Source organism: Poecilia formosa, unplaced genomic scaffold (assembly GCF_000485575.1).
Source record: "Poecilia formosa unplaced genomic scaffold, Poecilia_formosa-5.1.2 Scaffold268, whole genome shotgun sequence".
NCBI lineage: Eukaryota > Metazoa > Chordata > Actinopteri > Cyprinodontiformes > Poeciliidae > Poecilia > Poecilia formosa.
In genome coordinates, this window is record NW_006800207.1 from 384,865 (window position 1) to 403,856 (window position 18,992).

At 38.6% G+C, this 18,992-nt stretch overlaps 1 protein-coding gene across 3 annotated transcripts in view; it reads right to left on the reverse strand.

Annotated features, from left to right (window-relative positions):
• The window catches only part of LOC103150967 (pleckstrin homology domain-containing family G member 5-like), an 80,910-nt gene extending 62,826 nt beyond the window's left edge, over positions 1-18,084 (reverse strand). The window contains exon 1 of one of the 3 annotated variants that reach the window (XM_007570753.2): positions 17,185-18,084. In XM_007570753.2, coding sequence (XP_007570815.1) covers positions 17,185-17,266 — 82 coding nt within the window. In that variant the 5' untranslated portion in view covers positions 17,267-18,084. Of the gene's footprint in view, positions 1-4,768; positions 5,539-17,184 lie in introns of those variants that run through there. The other 2 variants (XM_007570752.2, XM_016681077.1) reach the window with 2 other exon arrangements.
• Between the last annotated feature and the right edge of the window lie 908 nt (positions 18,085-18,992).

An 18,992-nucleotide genomic window follows, 5' to 3' on the forward strand; every position in this document is an offset into this window, starting at 1 on the left:
AAAGATACATATTTCAGAAAACTCAAGCAAAATCACAGACAACCCTGAGCATCTTAACAAGATCATTAAACAACGGGGAGTCTGCAGCCAAAAGCTTCATCAGAATTAATGCAGCACACCGCTACAGCAGATCTTTTCTGCCTATTGACAATTTGAGCGCAACGTTGTGCTCATCTGAAAGCGGCCCACTAAAACAACCTCTGTGTGTGCCATCTCCTGTGAAGGTTATCCAAAAATTGTGTAGGATTCCATACATGAGAAAACAATGTGATCTAGTGACATACTGGTAGTTGTATCAATCAATCAAATTTTATTTGTATAGCACATTTCAGCAGCAAGGCATTTCAAAGTGCTTTACATAATTAAAATAAAAACATCATGTGACATTGAATAAACAGTGAGAAAGAGATTTTGAAAAAAAAAGATTAAAAAAGATAAAAACATTAAAACCCGTGCCCCTTTTAGGACTTCAGTTAAACATTGTTTAACATTGGTTAGTTTAACTGGGACTCTAACCCAGTAGTAGAAGAAAGTTGTGAGTTACATCACCCTTTTTCCCCCCTTATGATTAATACATTTGAACACCCTTTCAAAAATATGGCAAATTAAAACAACAAAAGCAAATAACTCAAATGAATAAGAATTTCACCAAGTGTTACACTTTATGGTAAAAAGGGGGGCGACTACTAAAGGCAATAAGCTACTTATCAATAGCGGATTACATTAGGGTAGAGGAACAGACTGCGTAATCCAATCAGATTGGCTTTTATTTGGGATTTTAAGCTACCCCCCCCCCCACCAAGCTTTGCTGGCACTGAACATCATTCCTGTTCGCCTTCATCAGCAAAGTGGTTACTAGTATACAGTATGGCAAGTCATACATAAGTTAATAAACTCCACACTTTTGGATTAAGACGTTGTCCGAATTTTGTCAAAGCAAAGCCTCTCCCTCATGCCCTGAACTCTTAAATTCATAACTCCATGTTAATGAGAAGAGGCTGAACTGAACATATTTAGATTTAAGCCTTTTTTTCCTAGGAATGTTAAGAATGCGAGGCTCTGACTTTAGTTAAGTGAGGTCTCGTCATGGCACACGGAGAAGAGCAGAGCTTATGAGTGCCTTTGTTAGGGCTTAACTCCTCTCATTTTCACACAGTGTTTCTATTAGTCAAACACCGTCTCCCTCCCCCCAAACCTCAACAAAAAGTAACATACACCTCCCTGCAGTGGGACAGTAGGGAAAAGGCTGGTGCAGATGGGAGGCAGGTGGATGGCATGCAGTCAAGGAGTTCTGGCATAGAAACAGACACATCAGCACAAAGAGGCGAGAAAAGCTGTGAAGTAAGAAAGCAAGATGGCAAAGATGAAGACAAATGCATGAAAACACTTCATTTCAAATGTGTTCTCCATTTATCTCTATCACATTTCTTTTCCAAATCAAGTTGTTTCAAGTAATTCAAAATATTTTGAAGCTGATCTTGTTCAAAATTCAATAATTCTGCATTAAATTTCTTGAGTTAATCTAAATAACACGTGACGTTTCAATGTTGGTGATCTCTGCGCTTTGTGATTTTATGTTGCCCAAGTTTCGATTTTCTTATAATACGACCAATATGGAATACATGGTTTTCCCAGAAAACTTGCTAAACCCGTGACTTGTCACTTAATTCGCTAAAGGTGTTAGCAGGTAGATTGGTAAAGATGGCAATGTTTACAAAGTTCAAATGAATTTAAAAAAAAACCCTGAGCCTCCCCGTGTGTTGACAAACTGACCATATTGTATTGCCATTGCACTTCCAATCATGTCAAAGAGACTCTAGCCTGTCTTTGCCACCACCGTTACTGGTGTATAAAAAAAAACCTATAAAATAACCACACTTGGCCTGGTGGGGCGCAAGAAAAGCCTTGCAGCCCACCAGGCTTATAACACGTTGGGGGGAAACCTTGGAGATATTGTGGCATATTCTGTACAGACAACTTGACTTTTTGCACTATTTTAGGATGATGAAGTCATTTAGTGTGAAGATAGAACCCTGGAACATTTTTCCTCTACAGTACAGGTGGAGGAATCAAGCTGAACACAGCTGTTTTTAATGCTGAGTATTCAGTGGCAGCGGGGGCAGCACCCTCCCATTTAGCCAAATGTTGTTGGTGAAAACACACATGTGCATCACCCACTCTCCTACTCATTCCTTCCATCCTTCTCCCTCGTCCACCACATCTGAGCAAACCTGGGGTCGCCACGTTTAAAACTGAAAACCACAGAACAAGTGCAGACGCTTCCAAAGGGTGGAGGAGCGCTCAACGATTTACAGTTTACCAGACAGACTGCAAAACAAATTTCTGAATAAGTACCGACTCATTTAAAATTTGTTTAATGACAATGTGAAAACGCAAGATTCTTCCACCGCTCTGTAATTATGCAAGGACAATGACTCCTACACTGAGGTCAGGTATTAGCCAAGACCTTAACAACCCCTCTCCATATTTAAGAGGAGTCATGAGAAGCTTAATGCATTGCTTAATTTTCTGAGGTATTTGTGTCAGAAGGAAAATAACCATGTTCTACTCTTCCTTGGGAGAATATGACTTTAGATATGCAAATATGTGCTTTTAACTTGGTTATAATGTGCTTTTAACTTGGTTAAAAGCACTTGGGTTAACATAGCAGGGTGCAGAAAGGAAGACAAGCAAAACTGTGTAAAAAAAATTATTGTCTCATCAAGTTCCAAATGATATCCTTAAAACATGGATTTTGTCATAAGCTAGAGTTGTTGATACTTCTACTTCACAATAAAACAGTCTCACAACAGTAAAAACACATTCATAAGAAAAGTAAAAAAGAAAAAAAAGGATATTGCACCACCCAGAACAATGAAGCTGACCAATCTAAAGGAAACATAAAAGCATAAATAAGTTTTTCATAGTGTTTAAGAAAAAATGAGGTTGTAACTAAAAAAAAAGGGTTAATTTTGACAACTGAACAGATTTCCTAAGTTAATTTAAGGGAGATATGAAAAACTATACCAAGATTTTAACAAAAGGACAGCTGTAGGAAATGAAAACTTCAAAAGGCCATGGGGAGAGTCTAATATATAAATGACGATAACTTCTGCCTCTTCACTGTCAAAATACCTACATTTTTAATTATTCTATAATTTATCTATATATGAAGAGTTGTTTGTTTTTCTATGTGTGGGTAGTGGAAAATGCGTTTATTCCAAAATGAGACCTGGCATAAGGAAAGAAGAGCGTTTCAGAACTCATCATCTGGATCCAGAACCTATCAAATAAATCCAATTCCAAATTTGGCTCCAAATGATCACAAAATATATTTAATACAGAAGTTGTTGTTGCTGCTGCATATTAAAACCACATTAAAAGATGTTTTTATTAAGTTGATAAAAATAGTACAAGATGAGGTTTGACAGCTTACAGTTTAATATGTAGCATTCCTCTTGTTGATTTCATCTAAACAGTAGCTAGAACACCAAAAGACCAGCTGGGAGAAAAGAACAGGATGAAGGACATTCCTGTCTAACTTTTTTTTTTTTTTAAGTAATTTCCCTTTTTCCTAATGGCATGAACTGGGCAGCACAGCGGGAAGTGAGTGCCCCGTACCACATCAAAAACGTCTGAGACGAGACAAGGAAGCCTTTTAGCTTCAGCCATGCACTTCACCGGTAAATATTTCATGCGTGGCGAATCTCACTCCAAATTTCCTTCGTATGTCTATGACCTTATAGTCCTGCCACTTTAGTGAGTTCACTCTACTAAAGAATAAAGCAATGAGGGAAAAAAACTACTTTACATAAGGTGATATTGTACTTGGGATGTTAAGTACCGTGGAGCCATGTCTGTTTTGGGATTTTTTTAGGAATACAACACCAAGTTATTCATGGAAAATCCACCTAGTCACAGATTTTTAAATGGAACATATCTAAAATATTTGAAAGAAAATGTAGCTTGGGAAGCTGGAATAATTATTTGCAATGCTACTTTACACAATATTGGCTGGCATTTACAACCCAGGAGTTGCATTTATTAGCCAATCAGCACTCCGAGGTGCTGATTGGCTAATACCTGACATGAGCAGATATTAGTTTCTGCAGTAGTGAAAACAGTTTCTACTGAGTGTATTAATGCGCATGAAGATATTTTTGGCTATTAAAATAGGCAGCCATAAGTGTTTTGAGAGGGAGTCTCGAGAATTTGCGGATTTTAATTATTGACGTGTTGCCTTGTGACAGACTGGCGACATGTCCAGGGTGTACCTCGCCTCTCACCCAAAACGTTTGCTGGAGATGGAAACCACGAGGGACCCCACTAGGGACAAGGGTGTGCAGAAAATGGATGGATGGATATATATATATATATATTTTTTTGCATTGCAAGTTTTGGTTTGTTTATTTTTACAAAATGGATTTTCCTTTTACCTTTTGAGAGGTTGTGGACCCGGTGATTTTTTTATTATTATTTTAAAACAGAAAAGACTTCTTAGTTAAATTTTTTTCGGCTTAATTGCAGAAAAGCAAGAAGTGTACAACTCTGGAAAATCTCAAAACAATTTTAACTTCATGTTTGTCCTAATATTTAACTCTGACATTTAACATTAGCCCTGTCAAAAAAAAAAAATAAATCCTTTCAATGACTACATATGTGCCATCTGACTGAATCCACATGATCATGCTGCATCCATTACACAGCTTCCTGTTCCCAGATACACAAAGTCTGAGGAGTTGATCTTCCCATTTAGAGATGAGCTTACCAGACAGATCATGGATGACGTCCAGTGATGACGACCATGAGTAACGCTCCATTGTCATTTGTGTGATGGGAGGCATCAACGCCTCCAGCTCATATTCACCTCGCTTCTTCCAGTACAGAAACATCTTCAAGGAGTGGCTCCTTTATACAGTAATGACTATCAGGTGTGTGTTTAAAACATTACCTCAAAACTGAGCTTCACCTGTACTAAACAATAATTACAAACCACCATCTTCACTTAAAACACAAGGAAAACTTGCATTAAATCCTTCCAATGTATTAGAAAAATCAAACCTGGCAACCGGTTTAACTGCCGTCTGCATGTCCTGGATCTTTACCTCATCTGGCACGCACTTGCTAAAACTTTCTTTAAACCTTCTGAATCTGACCAGTCATAAATGTGCAATTAAGTGAGCAAACTAATTCAATCCATTACATCTCCAAGGTTCAGAGCCTGGAACCACCTTCTCCAGTGCCACCAACAAAGCAATTACCAACATCCATCTATGGCCCTTCTGTTTCAGAACCTCTTCCTGTTGATCCTATGGACCTTTTTAAGTTTTCCACTAATCAGTCACTGAAAAGCCACCCACTGGGCGCTGTCAAGCACCAACTGCTGTCCTCTTTTAATCCATTTAAGCAGGCTATTCCTGACTAAAATTACAGACGTCCAGCTGCTAAAAGGTGTCGCAATCTTATCTCCAGGAGCAAGTAACGGTTCCTTTCCTGCTGCTGCCTTTGAGCCTTGATGTCATCCATGGTAAAGTTTCCTCAAACTGCACAGAACTCTTGTGAGAGCCAAGCAGCTCATGTGTAGGATCTCCTGGCGATGACGGGGGGGGCTTTCTGCCCACTCCATCGGACAAGTGTTGTATTCATGCTGAGGTGAGTTGCATGCTGGGATGGGCAATCTAAGCCAATGGCTTTTGGACCGGGTGACACAAAGATCTCTTTTTGAGCACCCTCCTACATCCAGAGGGGATTTTCTTTATGTTTTGCTCAAACTGTAAACGGCTGACATTTTTCTGCATTGATTAGTGCCCTCGCCCTTTATGGGTCTTGAAAGATTTATTTCCTTCCATGAAAGCACCAGCTCTGTGCAGAGGGAGCTCAGTCATTTCTGTGGAGGTACAATGAACACATTGGTCCTCTTGGATGCGAGAATGGGCCACAGAAAGCCTAGTTACAAAACACTCAGCTGAGACAATGCACTCCACTAACTCGATATCTTTGAAGGGCAGCTGAAGGGGTTGAAGCAACATGCAGAGACGTTTCCCGTCAAGCATAATATTTTCCGCCAGTGTTGCTGAAATGTTCAAGCACTGCTATTATGCGTCTAAAACTGGAGAAGAAATACTGTGAGAACGTACTGCACCGGCCGGGGGAAGGGAGGGACGTTGTCACACATAGCGACCCACATGTCCAATTTTGGGATAAGAAATTAGAGGGTAGGATGAGAGCTGGTTTGCTGCTCAGCTCCGGGCCTTGCAGACATATGGTAATAATCTGAAGCAGCTTTGAGCGCGCTGCTTCCCTTTTAATGAAGAGAGCAGTCGTGCAGGATGAGAACGCGGCTGCAAACACAAGGGCCAATTTCCACCTACTACAGAAACAAAGCGGGAAGCCGAAGGGGAGTGAAAGGGGGGCAGAAAAATCGGACGGCCTGCCTTTTATCTTCCTTCTTAAGATCAGTTTTTAATAAAGGGGCCCTTTTGTAAGCAATCTGAAGAGCAGAAAATCCAAGTCTGTTGTGTCAGGAGTACCTATATTGAAAAACATTTTGATCAGTTCTTCCTTAAACAATATGTAGACCATTATAAAAAGCGTCATAGTTACGTCAGTTGAATAAAGTCTTCATATGAGGAAAAACATATTCTTAGCAGAAGGTTAGACTCTGAGCAGGAACATTGTCCAATTTCTAGCTACTCTTACCTGGGTTGGAATTGCTGTTGTATAGCGTTGAAAGATTACGCTTGGATTTCTTGGAGCTTACAAAGAATTTGAATGAAAAAAAAAAAAAAAAAAATACCTAAATGTTACATTCCTCCCTCAGCAGAACCTAAGGATTGTTTTAATACCATAATCTTTATGATCTGACATGTAAACTTTTTGCTCAACGAACACCCAGGACCAGCCCTTCCCATCACCCCTACGCAAGACTTCATGTCTTATGGCCGATTAGGTTTGTATTCAAAACCTCCAAGTCATACAGAACCTTCTCAACACAAAAACAAAAAAGAAAAAAATATACCCTTGCTTAATAAAAAGATCTCAGCTGATGTTTTGCCTCCACCACAGCCTCTCTATTGCATTCCTCCTAATGAGGCTTCCAGTACATTTTACTAAAAACTAAATTCTGCATCAAGTTCTGACGACGTAATCTTTACTTCTGCCATTTGTGTCAGTTTTACACAGAAAAGTATTACAGAAAGATAACGTTGATTGATTATAATGCTGAAATGTAAAGTTTGTCGAAAAAGTAAAGTAAAGCTAGAGTGTAAAATGAATGTGATAGAGAGTTTGAAGGGCTTTTTTTTTACGTTGTGTTGTCTCGTAAAAAAATAAATAAAAAGTCCAACCATAAAAGTAGCCATGTGGGCAACAGTGATTAATACCTCTACATATCAATCCCAGTGATCAGCAACCTTTACAACTTTAAGAACCATTTTTGATTTTTAGCCAACTAAACAAAAACTACATGATTATTCACAAAATAAATATATATGTATTTTTACAATATACTCAGACATTTGCTTTGATTTTAAATGACAGAAAACCAATCTTATTTTTGGGGTTTAAAATAAAGAAAATCAAATAAATTAAATGAATAAATACATTTTCGTCACTGGAATTTTCAGATGACAAAAATGTAGTTTCCAACCTAAATACAAGAAAATACTTCACAAAAATAGTGAAGTATTGAACAACATTTTAAGATATTGTTCAATTCTTTATTATTGTTGGCCAAAGACCAAGAGCCACAGGTTGCTGACCCCTGGGTCTAACCAATCCTGGACTACCTTCATTAGATTCATTAAAAACTACAGATGCAAAAGATGCCTAATCCCAATCGGTACTGCAATGCAAGCAATCAGGAAGTGGTATTTTGTAGGATAGAATATTGCAATTGTCATGAATTCCAAATCTGCATGTCAGAAGATGTTGGCTGTTGGATCGACTTTAACCACCCTTAACATTCATAACTTGGGTGTTAAACCTGACAAAAGGTGGAGACATCAAGGAGAAATTGATATAAAAGAGGAAAACATGAGTGAATAATAATGTATTAAGCCACTGAAATACTTAGTAATAGTATTGCAACTGCATGTACTCCAAATAAAATGCAACCCTCCTTCAAAGAATTTTTTGGATTGATGATAATTTAATTTTGGGGTGAAATTTAACCAACATGGATAATCAGGGATTTTATATTTTCCAAAATCCTGCAACATCTCCTGACCTCGATCAGTCTGTACACCCTTAGTAAATAGTAAGGCAAAATTTTGCCAAGTCTGGATATGAAGTTTCTGAGAAAAGCGTCAATTTGTCTAGACCATCCTGAGGCCCAGACGTAGGAAGAATACAGTAGACAGTTTTCACATGTGGCCAACAAATTCCTGCAGCTTCTTTAGTGTTGCCCAAGGCCTCCTGGCAGCTTCCCGGACCAGCCTTATGAATTCTGGAGTGACGCCCTGTAGTACCTCATTGCCTTTGTACACCATACTTGATTACAATTGGACTGCTGTACAAAACATGTCTTATAAATGTCTTGTAACTCTTCTCTGATTGGCTAAATAGAAAGCCAACTAGTTTCATACTGCTGGTGGTTCATGAATATCACAGCTGGAGCAAAGGCTCAATCTAGAAAACTTTAAATGAAAAATTATTTTTAAATTATTCTGATTCTGCTTGTAAAGACTGTGGCGTTAAAGAAAACTGTTGCCTTCTTTTCCACATCAAAACAATGTACAACTTTAACAAGACTGTGGAGCCTTTTTATAGAGACTGTAAAACAAACAAGTTGTGGTTTTATTTAGTCTATTGGCTGCCTGAAAACATCTCAGTGACAGTAAGACTCAAAGAACTGCACACTCATCCAATTCTCAACACTGACGTTTTCTTTAGTTATCTGGTGGATTTTAAAAATGAGAATAAACTGAAACTGATTTGTGTTTTTTTTCCTCAACATGTGTACAATGCTCCTCATAGAAGAGGCAGGTATTGATTTTCTAATAAAGCATTGAGATTTTTTTGAAAGCCAAACAAATGTCTTTGAAAATAGGCAACTAAGCTACCTCTAAATTATTACAGTTAGACAAAAACAGGAAGACAAAACTGTTTGTGTGTGTCAATCATCAATAAACTGGATCCCCAGTAGATTCCCACTCACTGAAGAATCAATGATGCGCTGAGGAGAAGTGCGTGTGAGAATGACAGGACTGTAAACGAGGCCTTTTGGAGTGTGTTTGCGGCAAGAAGAGAAGTCGTGTGAAGCCGAGTGTCATCATACATGGTGTCGTTAAAGGCTTCAGCGTGGCCATGTGAGTGAAGGTTGGAGGTTATATTTAGCAAAAGCAGCCCATCACAGAGGCTGAAGTTAACCCTTTACCAGAAAATCAGGATTCAGATCCTGAGATTAATAAACGTGTAGCTGATTTATGTCATTTCAATGTTCTAATTATGCAATTGTGCCACAAATGGTGGAGCAGCAACTTTAAGTGTTCAGTTTTCTGTTACTTTGGTCGCAGCTAAATGCAATAACGTCAGCCTAAAATCCCCTTCTTGTCTTTTTTTTCCAATAAGTTTTCCAGAGGTAATCTGATAACTTAGTAGTCTACAGAGTCCCATCAAGTGACACGCACACAAACACAGTGAAGAAAGTTCACCTTGATTAAGATGTTCCAAGGAACAGCATTATCAACCAAACAGTGCTGTCCAAACTTTCTTACACCACAGTGTTAGCTGCAGCACCAAATGACTCCCCACCCTAATCGCACTTAGTTTTATCTAAAATATTTCAGATTTGAATTTTTAACTCCAGTATAACTTTGGTCAACTGTATTATGTTTCTTTTTTAATAGCAGAAAAAAATCAAACTGCTTTGAATTGAACATGTGTTGTAAAAAAATAAAAATAAAATATAACTGTAGCCAATATTTCCAAACTCTATAAATGAGCCATTACTTCTGCTTCTTAAACTTTTCACAGCCTTTTTTCCCTCATAAGACCACTGAATGTCATGTTGACATTTCAAAAGTGCAAAAAAGTTGGACATTAAAAAATAAACACGTTTTTCCAAGATGACAAAGACAATTTGCCTTTTCTAAGGCACACATGTAAACAAACTGTTTTGAATCCAACATGCTTTGCTAATTTTTTTTATGTTGATATTTCAACATATGATTTAAAAAGTATTTTAATTCCCAGCAGAAGCTGACATGGTTCAGATCTCTAAAGGAGGAATTGGCCAAAATTCCAGCAAACTATTGTGTGAAGCTTGTGAAAGAATTTGACCCAATTTCTACAGTCTAAAAATTGAAAATCTATGGATGGAAATATAGCTAGTGTGGCTAGTCCAAAAAACAAAAGTGAAAAGTTTTTGAAGAAGTTACCTAAAAAATATCAAACCCACAAGTGAGATCGTTTTAAAAGTGCATTTAAAGTATTGCAATGTACTCCCAAAAGGTACACTTTGTTTAGTTTGCAATGCAAAGAGACAACACATGAACCATCTGAGTAAAAAGGACTATCCTCTCTGACAGATTCACCATAAAGCACTGTATAATTTAACAGTCCATTCCTGAAGCAGTAGCTCCGAGGAACCAACAACCACTCCTCAACTTGTTGACAGAAATAATCCCATAATTGGAAAAATCTGGCTGAAATTGCAGTGGAGGTTCTACCTTTGAGAGACCGATAACAGAGTCAATGGGAATCAAAAACACTTATTCGCTGAAAGTACAGTTATTGTCAGGTGGAAGGCTGCAATGTTCATAAACAGTCATTTAGCCAGGGTGGAGGTTAGAAGTGTGGAAGGACACATTCAGAGATAAATGGTTGCAGTTCTGTTTTCCCCTCAGAGAAGGTGTGTGTAAGCGCGCGTGTTTGACCTTAACGTAGTCCCTTTAATTATCTACTGCTTACTTTAAAGAAAAGCAGCTCACCATTGGCCTTTTAACACAATGAGACGCTGGAAGGCTCTTTGATCAACTGAAGTCGTTTCAGGTTTACTGCCTGACATCTTTCTTGATTTTAAAAAGCAAAAGTAGATTAAAGTTGTGCATTAAAAACAGCTCAGTTAAACAAGTCCTTCTCCAGCACAATCAAATATGGCCTAGAGAACACACAGTTTTAAAGGCATGTCCCTTCAGATGACGACAATTTGTTTGTTTAAGGGTCAAAGTTAAGGCACAAGGAACAGTTTGGGCTTCTGTTCTCTGACAGCCAAGAGTTCTGGGAGGGCGTAAGAGAGATGGATGGTAGGAAAACATGCGTGAGGAAAGACTGAAGAAAAATAAGCCTCCAGCTGTGGGACGTTTATGCGAATGACTTCATCCCTGACTGCAAACTGGCTGAAACTGCAGTCACGTGTGGAAATCCCGCAACACCTGTTTCTGTGTAATATGATATTCACCTTTGCCGAGCAGGGAGAGCCTCGTCGAAAGACAAACCTCTAGATTTGCATATTTTCTTGTAAACAGTATGTCGACCTTCGTTTTGTCTGGTGTACCTTAAGAAGATCTCTTAAACTTTTTTTTAATAATTGTTCTGCTTTAAGGAACAAAGAATTTATTTCCTTCAAAATAAAAGCTATGAAAAACACACACCACTGTCAATCTTGCATTAAAAATCTCATCTGATGATCACAGCTTAACAGTTAAAGAGACAAAGAATACTTCCTATAATAGCAAGTTCAGTTGGGTTATATTCTGTAAAGCTTCTTAGCTCAAGTATCTGGCTGGACAGAACTATCCATCAGACTCACCGTCGGCAAAACAAAGGCTTATGAGCTTTACCCAAACAGAAATTGCTAATGCAGAATTTGGTTGAACGCTGACTACTCATGATCTACTCAAAGAAAGTCATCCCAGTGCTGTCTAGCAGAAAATCCCTCTGGTTTGATCAGTGTTATACAAAACTACAACATGTGCAATAAACTGCTCAGTTACATTTGGAACAGTATAATAGTTCAAAACCTTTGTTTGCCTATATATTTTTCCAATCTGTCCAGGACATAAACTTTCACTTGCTGCATTTCCATTGACCAAATAAGTGCACAATTTAAGAATTTGAAAATAAATTCACTTCATGGAAACGTTAATTTCGAAAAAAAAAAAAAAAAAAAAAGTTTTTTGACAAAAAGTGTTGGCACTATTATATGGTGACTTTTTGGCCGTATCACAATGGATTCATTTCACAAAACCGCAATGGAAGTCAGATGGTCAACAACCAGATGTTGGCGCTGGTGCAAACCACAAAGAAGAAGACAAGAGGAAGTTGTTGACTGATCATGACAACTTGTCACGTGAACAAACTTATTCACCTACAATTTTATTATGTTTCTTATTTAATGGAAACGTTGCAATTATAAAATTGTGTTTTATAAACATTACTGGAATATTGACAAAGTTTTGCACACATTTGTTGTTTAAGCGCAAAACTGAAATAGATCTCTGTGACCAAGATGTCAGAACTCAGGGAAAGTGCTGGGCTTACGGCAATTATGGAAAAACATTATCAATCAATGAAAATGTGGGTAAATTAAAATAAATATCATTACAATATTCAACACTATCATTAATATGAACAGATTTCCTTCAGTTTATATTAATGAACATTCCAAATGGAACGTTGGTAACATTCCAGTCGCCAATGTTAACCACACGACAACCTAAATTTGATGTAAATATCTAAACTCCATTTCCTTTCAAAGTTTTAAGTTAAGGGGATGGAGTTATTAGAAGTTTAATTACTTTAACATGACAGCTTTCAAAAGTAAGACAGAGGAATCAAAATGACAAGACCGAAGGGATTCGATGGGGAATTTCCATTTTAAAAGAAATACGACCCTAGAACATTTTCAAAAATCAAAACAAGTTAACACTCCCTAATTTTGCCAAAAGGGATTTTTTTTTCTTGACAAACATCTCTAAATACAATATCAAGCTCTGTCAGAGTAAAATTCACATGCAGCAATACCATAATACTGAAATCCATGAAAATAAGCATGTTTTCTGTTGGACACAATAGAGAGGATTACTGTGCAAGTGCATGAATATACTTAATTATAGACTGTAACACGCTTTACACTTAACCAAGAGGTGGAGACCAACACTACTGAGTCAGTTTTGACCAGTTCTGACTGTGGAGAAATGCAGAGCACTCTACTGGATGATTTCAAACAAGAAATTTAAAAAAGAAAACGTCTCCAGGGTCACTGGTGTTAATGAGATTGAGGGCAGATCAAGGCTTTCACAGAACAATTGTGTTCGTGCAAAATCCATATTAGAACATGCCACAGCATAGCATGAGACTGAGAATTTTACTTATGAAAGCTGAAGGGAAAAAAAGAAAAAGAAAAAAAACTGTGACCTGGGATGGCATCAGGAAGAGAAATGCAAAGAGGGGAACGAGAAAGGAAATCACAATGAAACAATGGAGAGACAGTCCAAACAAGGAAGTTTAGAACGCCAACAGGCCTTGAGCCAGGCTAAAAATCACTAACATATATACAACAAACACACTACGGCACACACGCCCACGTTACACCAGTCTCCAGCAGAGAGACTGAACCCTTCTCCATATGTTCCCTCAGCACTGACGAGCCTATAAAGATTAAGTCCCACGCAACTCCACTAAGAGAATAATCTCACAGTGTCCATCTCACAGCAGTTCTCCACCTTACTGTCATTATTATAGCTGGCCCGGTCTCTACTTCTATTTGGGTCCTTCACAAGCCAGATCAAGATTGAGATATGAAATGCAATAAATGCTCTGCCGATGGCTGTTTCCGAGTATAGAACTGACCTCATCTTTAGAGTTAACTCAGTAAGGTCATCCTTATATGGCGCAGAGAGAGAAGACTTTCAGGAAACTGACTTCCCGGTGAACGGGTAAATCTGCAATGCTTTCCAAAAGCGATTATAGTTCTTTACCTTTTTCAGTTTGTCACATTATAGCTGTAATCTTGTATGCACTTTATGTGAATTCAAAGTATCACATTATGATTTTTTGTGATAAACCAACACAAAGCATCAATTCAACTCCACAGAAGGCCTGGCTGTACGTTTTAGGGTCGTTGTCCCGTTGGAAGGTGGATCTCATCCCATGTCGTAAATATTCTGCAGCCTCTAACAGGTGTCCATCCAGAACTGTCCTGGATTTAGCTCCAACCATTGTTTCTGACCAATTTCCTGTCCCCATAGCATAACGTTGCCACCACCATGTTCCACAGCAGTGATGGCATTTTCAGGTTGCATGGCAATTTGCATCTAGGCTTAAAAAGTTCAATTTTTCATCTTCAATGCTTTCTTTTGACATCTTTTCACTTTTGCTCAAAAACCAAATCTGAATCACTAGGAAACATCCTGTCAACAGATTCTCCCACCTGACCAGAGGATCTCGTCATCCCTAAAATAAAGTCAACAGAAAGGCCAGCTCTATGCTAGGATGTCCCCTCGACCCAATGGAAGCGTTGAAAGACAGAAGACGCCTGGCAAACATCCTAAGGTCCCCGTTGGACAATGTCTTCCATCACATGTATCAACCGGTTGTTGAACTGCAAAGCTCCTATAGTGAAGCACTGCTGCATCGTAAGTGCACAAAGGGGCATCAACATAGATCCTTCCTTCCAGCAGCTGCAAGACTTAAGAATCAGACTCGGTGTCAACATAACTGCTGCCCAGTTTCTAATTTCAAAACATTTCTGCTGTCATTTGCATAGATTTTTAATTTCTTATTTAAATACTTACTATCCACTCAAGTCTTCTGGTTTAGGAGGAACATATCGAGGTATACATCAAATATACATTAAGATGTATATTTGATGTATAGTTGCTTGATGATGGCATTTGACAAAATGTAATGTTTATTGCTTTATACGTTTATGACATAAAGCATTTTGAATTGCATTGTTGCAGAAATGTTTGCACTTTGAAGACTTTTTTTCTCTTTAAAAATCTTACTCAGCTGCACATAATCCAAGTAGCTATGTTTAGAAACAGTGCAGTATTATTTATCTTATGTTGTAAATGTGCCCTTACTCTACAGTCTTGTCCTTATTTGTATAAATTTACTTACCTTTGTGTGAATCTCAAACTTACTGCTGTTGCACCTGATTTTCCTCCACAGTGAGATATTAAAGGATATTCCTATTTCTATGTTGTTTTGTTTTAATCTAGCCCCGCTTTAAACTTCCTCACAACTTTATCCCTGACCTGTCAGCTGTGTTCTTTACTCTTCATGGTGATGTTTGTTCACTAATAATCTCAACAAACCTCTGATGTCTTCAAAGGAGCAGCTCCTTTTATCCTGAGATTAAATTTTATGAAGGCGGCTGCACTCGATTTTGTTCAGGTGCGTCAGAATAAAAAAGGGGGGGATGAAAACAAACACTCTTCACAGTTAAGCACTAGTTTGGGTTGATCCATTATACAAAATCCAAATAAAATACAACTAAGTTAGCAATGTGAAAAAGTTTAAAGGATGTGAATACTTTGGCAAAGCTCTAATGAAAGTTGGTCTAAGAAGTCAAGGTAAGGAGGTTTGGCTGAAATAATTAAAAAAATAAAATAAAATAAAAAGACATAGGAAACTGCATTTTAACATATGAACATGGTAACTTTTTCTACATGTATGTATATATAAAAATGTTTTGAGATGAAGGTTACACTACAAACAGCACATTTGTTGGCATACTTCTTTAAAGATCTGAGGTAACTTAAACCTTTGTAACTTTATCATTCCCAGACTCAAGTTCACACAGTTTGAACTGTTGGAGCATCATTCATAAAGCAAAATGGTTTAATTGTCCTGAGAACGAATCACAGCAGACAGAGCTGAGATTTCTGGCCTGGGCTCCTTGTTTTTCAGAGGAAAACAGAGACCAGACAAGACATCTGGTCCCAGATTAGACCTGTGTGTTTAAGACAAGCTTAAGACTCCGGTGGCCTGGAACACTGAGGGGTTCCAGACTCAACCAATTAAGACCGCTAAACTTTAAACTCTGTGCTTACTTTACTTACTGCATGAACCCATGAACTGCCAGCACTGCGTGCATCACGCATGAACATGCACCATCAGGCAAATAGAGCAAAGCACTTTGAAGACGAGATAAAGAAAATCTTTGTCTCTTATCCTTTTGTAGATTCTAAACTTTGAGTTATGAGTTTTTGTGCTTCGCTGTTTAGAACTACTGTACTTTGGCTACCTGTGCCATGTATTTTGCTTACTACCTGAATATGTAAAACAGAAGCAGTCAGGGGAAGACTGGATAAATCTAAACTATAGCTGTGAGAGAAGAGAGGAGTAGGAAAAACAGTGCAGTCAATGGGATTGGGCTTGAGAGTGGAGATCCATCATCTGAATGTTGTTCCAGGGCAGGACTTCAGATCAGCCTGTCCTACCTCCTCTGACTTTACACAAGACTGGATGACTGCTTAAGGTTGCCAAATCCAGCCATTAGCTTTGATGCTTCAGAATTCCTGAGCAAAGTTCATGGAAAAGTTTGGAATTACTATTTAACATTTTCCAGATCTGGGCAAGTACAGAAAGAAAAAGAGGGAAAAAGCCATTTCCAGACTTAATATCCCATCACATTGTCAGAAAATCAATGCGAGATCCACCTCGCTGTTTGTCCATCTATTATCCCAAAATCTGTCCACCAATCCAACATCCATCACCTTGTTCCATCCACCAATTTCAATGTCCACCCATTTCTGTGCTCATCCATCCATCCACTTTATCATCCATCCATCCATGTCCTCTCATTCATCCACTTCCTTGCTCACCCATCTATCCACCCAGCCATCCCCTTCCTCATGCATCCAGCCATTTCCTTGCTCATCCACCCATCCATCCATCCATCCATCCATTTCCTCAACCATCCATCTTACAAACTGTCCAGCAAGGTTTGTATTCAAAGCATGACCTTGACAGAATTCCTGCATTTACAGGAGAAATGTCTAAAACTGGATTGAAAACTTTGTAGTCAGTCTGGTAAACTCTTGGTCACGAAAACTTATAAGAACCATGATGCCCAGAGGAATCCGGGCCACACAGAACTGGTGGATCCCACCCTGGATCCTGGAGAATTGCCCTGGTCCAAGTAACTTAAGTAAGCTTGACTTTAACACGCTGACCTGTCCACTGTGTCCAACTGGTACACCAACACATGCAACAAACACGTAGGCTACTCACTCAGTCTTAACCGGAGCCCAAGCCAGCTCCTTGGAGGCGATTTGTGCAGAACCGAATTCATGCTCCACTTGTTCGGAACCATCAATCCCTCCTTGCAGAACCCTCCTCCTCCTCCGCCGCCTAACAACCAGGTACTTCTCGGGTCTTTGTCGGCGTTTCGAAGCTCCACACGGATCGGACTCTACTGTTTGTTCGGCTGTCTCATTGTTGGGGCCATTTTCATTTCGCTCCTGCTACCACACTAGACGGATCGGTGGGCTCGGGTTGCGTGGTTCAGACCAGCTCGGCTCGGTGTGGAGCACAATGCTGCATGCAGCTCAGATCGCAAAGAAAAGCATCGCTCTTCGCACACAGCAGCAGAAAGTTACCTGAACTAACCAGCGCTGGGGATCAGGGCTGCAGGCTGGACGCGGCGCACAGCGGTAAATAACCTGTTGCAGGAAAAACAAGCAGAGAGCTCCTCGACGTTGGTAGGGGGGAAACAATAAAGCTCAACTGGTGAAGCTCGGTCTGTATGGGAATGATGGGATTTAGAGGACGAAAATCTTGTCCGGTGGCCTTTAAACCCGCAGCTCTGAGGAATGATTTCCTTACAGCAACTTTACGCAAGGCGCACAGCTGAGAGTGAAGCCTAGTTTGCTCTGTGGAGTCTCCGATCGACCATCCGGCTCTCCTCCATTCATTCACACTGACTGGGCTTTCAAAATGACTCGTTGCTTTGTCGCTCTAGTGGCCAAGAGCGGAGGTTCATTCAGGTTATACACTTCTACCCACTGAACATTCAGTTATTCTGTGCACGCACTATGTCTTATGAAATATAAAAGGGGGAAATGGTGAACCTTTGAACTTCACTGTCATGCCAAAATCACCACATATTTAAAATCAATTAAAACCCCTTTGGGCCTTATGAGGATGGATAATTGGAGCAGCCTAATGACCTACAGATTGTGAACAGGTGATGACGATCCTCTCTGGTTGGTTGGAAATCCTAGTGACCAATTTAAAAGACATTAATAAAAGGTAGGCTAGAGATCCCATCCCCCAAAAACAAGTATCCCACTGTAAATATTTGACAGATTTACAAAATAAAAATAAAAATAGAATTAAAGATGAACAGTTTAAATACAATCAGTATTTAAGCTGTTTCATATTTTGCTTACCTGTAAAAGGTATCAACACATTACAGGGTTTTTTTCCCCCTCATATTTTCATTTAAATAATCTTATTTTTTTATGTTTTCATTTAGATCCTATTTAATTTGCCTGTTAACTTATTGTTTTTACTTGTATATTTAGCTATTTGTAGTTTATCTTTAGTTTTTGACAACATTGAAGAAAAGTAAGTGGAGGTCAGCACAAAAAAAACATAAAGCAATGATGGAACGACTAGATTAATATTTGGGCGTTGCAGTTCATAATTTAAAATAATACCACAGAAGCTGGGGGTTGTTATCTACAGATTGTCCATCAGTTTCTCAATGCTAGAACCACCTTTTTTTGTTAAAATAAAATAAATTTAACCCAGAAAAACAAAAATGCATCATTAAAAGGGTAAATATGACTGAATGTATGGAACTCTGTCAGTAGAATTTTACTGTTTTTCTTGTTAATTTTAATTCCATCATAACATCTGCAGTTGACTCACAATAACAAATTGTAATTCCTGACATAATAGTTGCTAGAATTTAAAATCATCCTTATTTTAAATATGGAGTACTCAAAACAATAATCAGACTGTGCTTTGGAAATTGAACACATGGATATTTGTCATAACTATTCATTTATCTTTAATGACACCCCTGCAGCTGG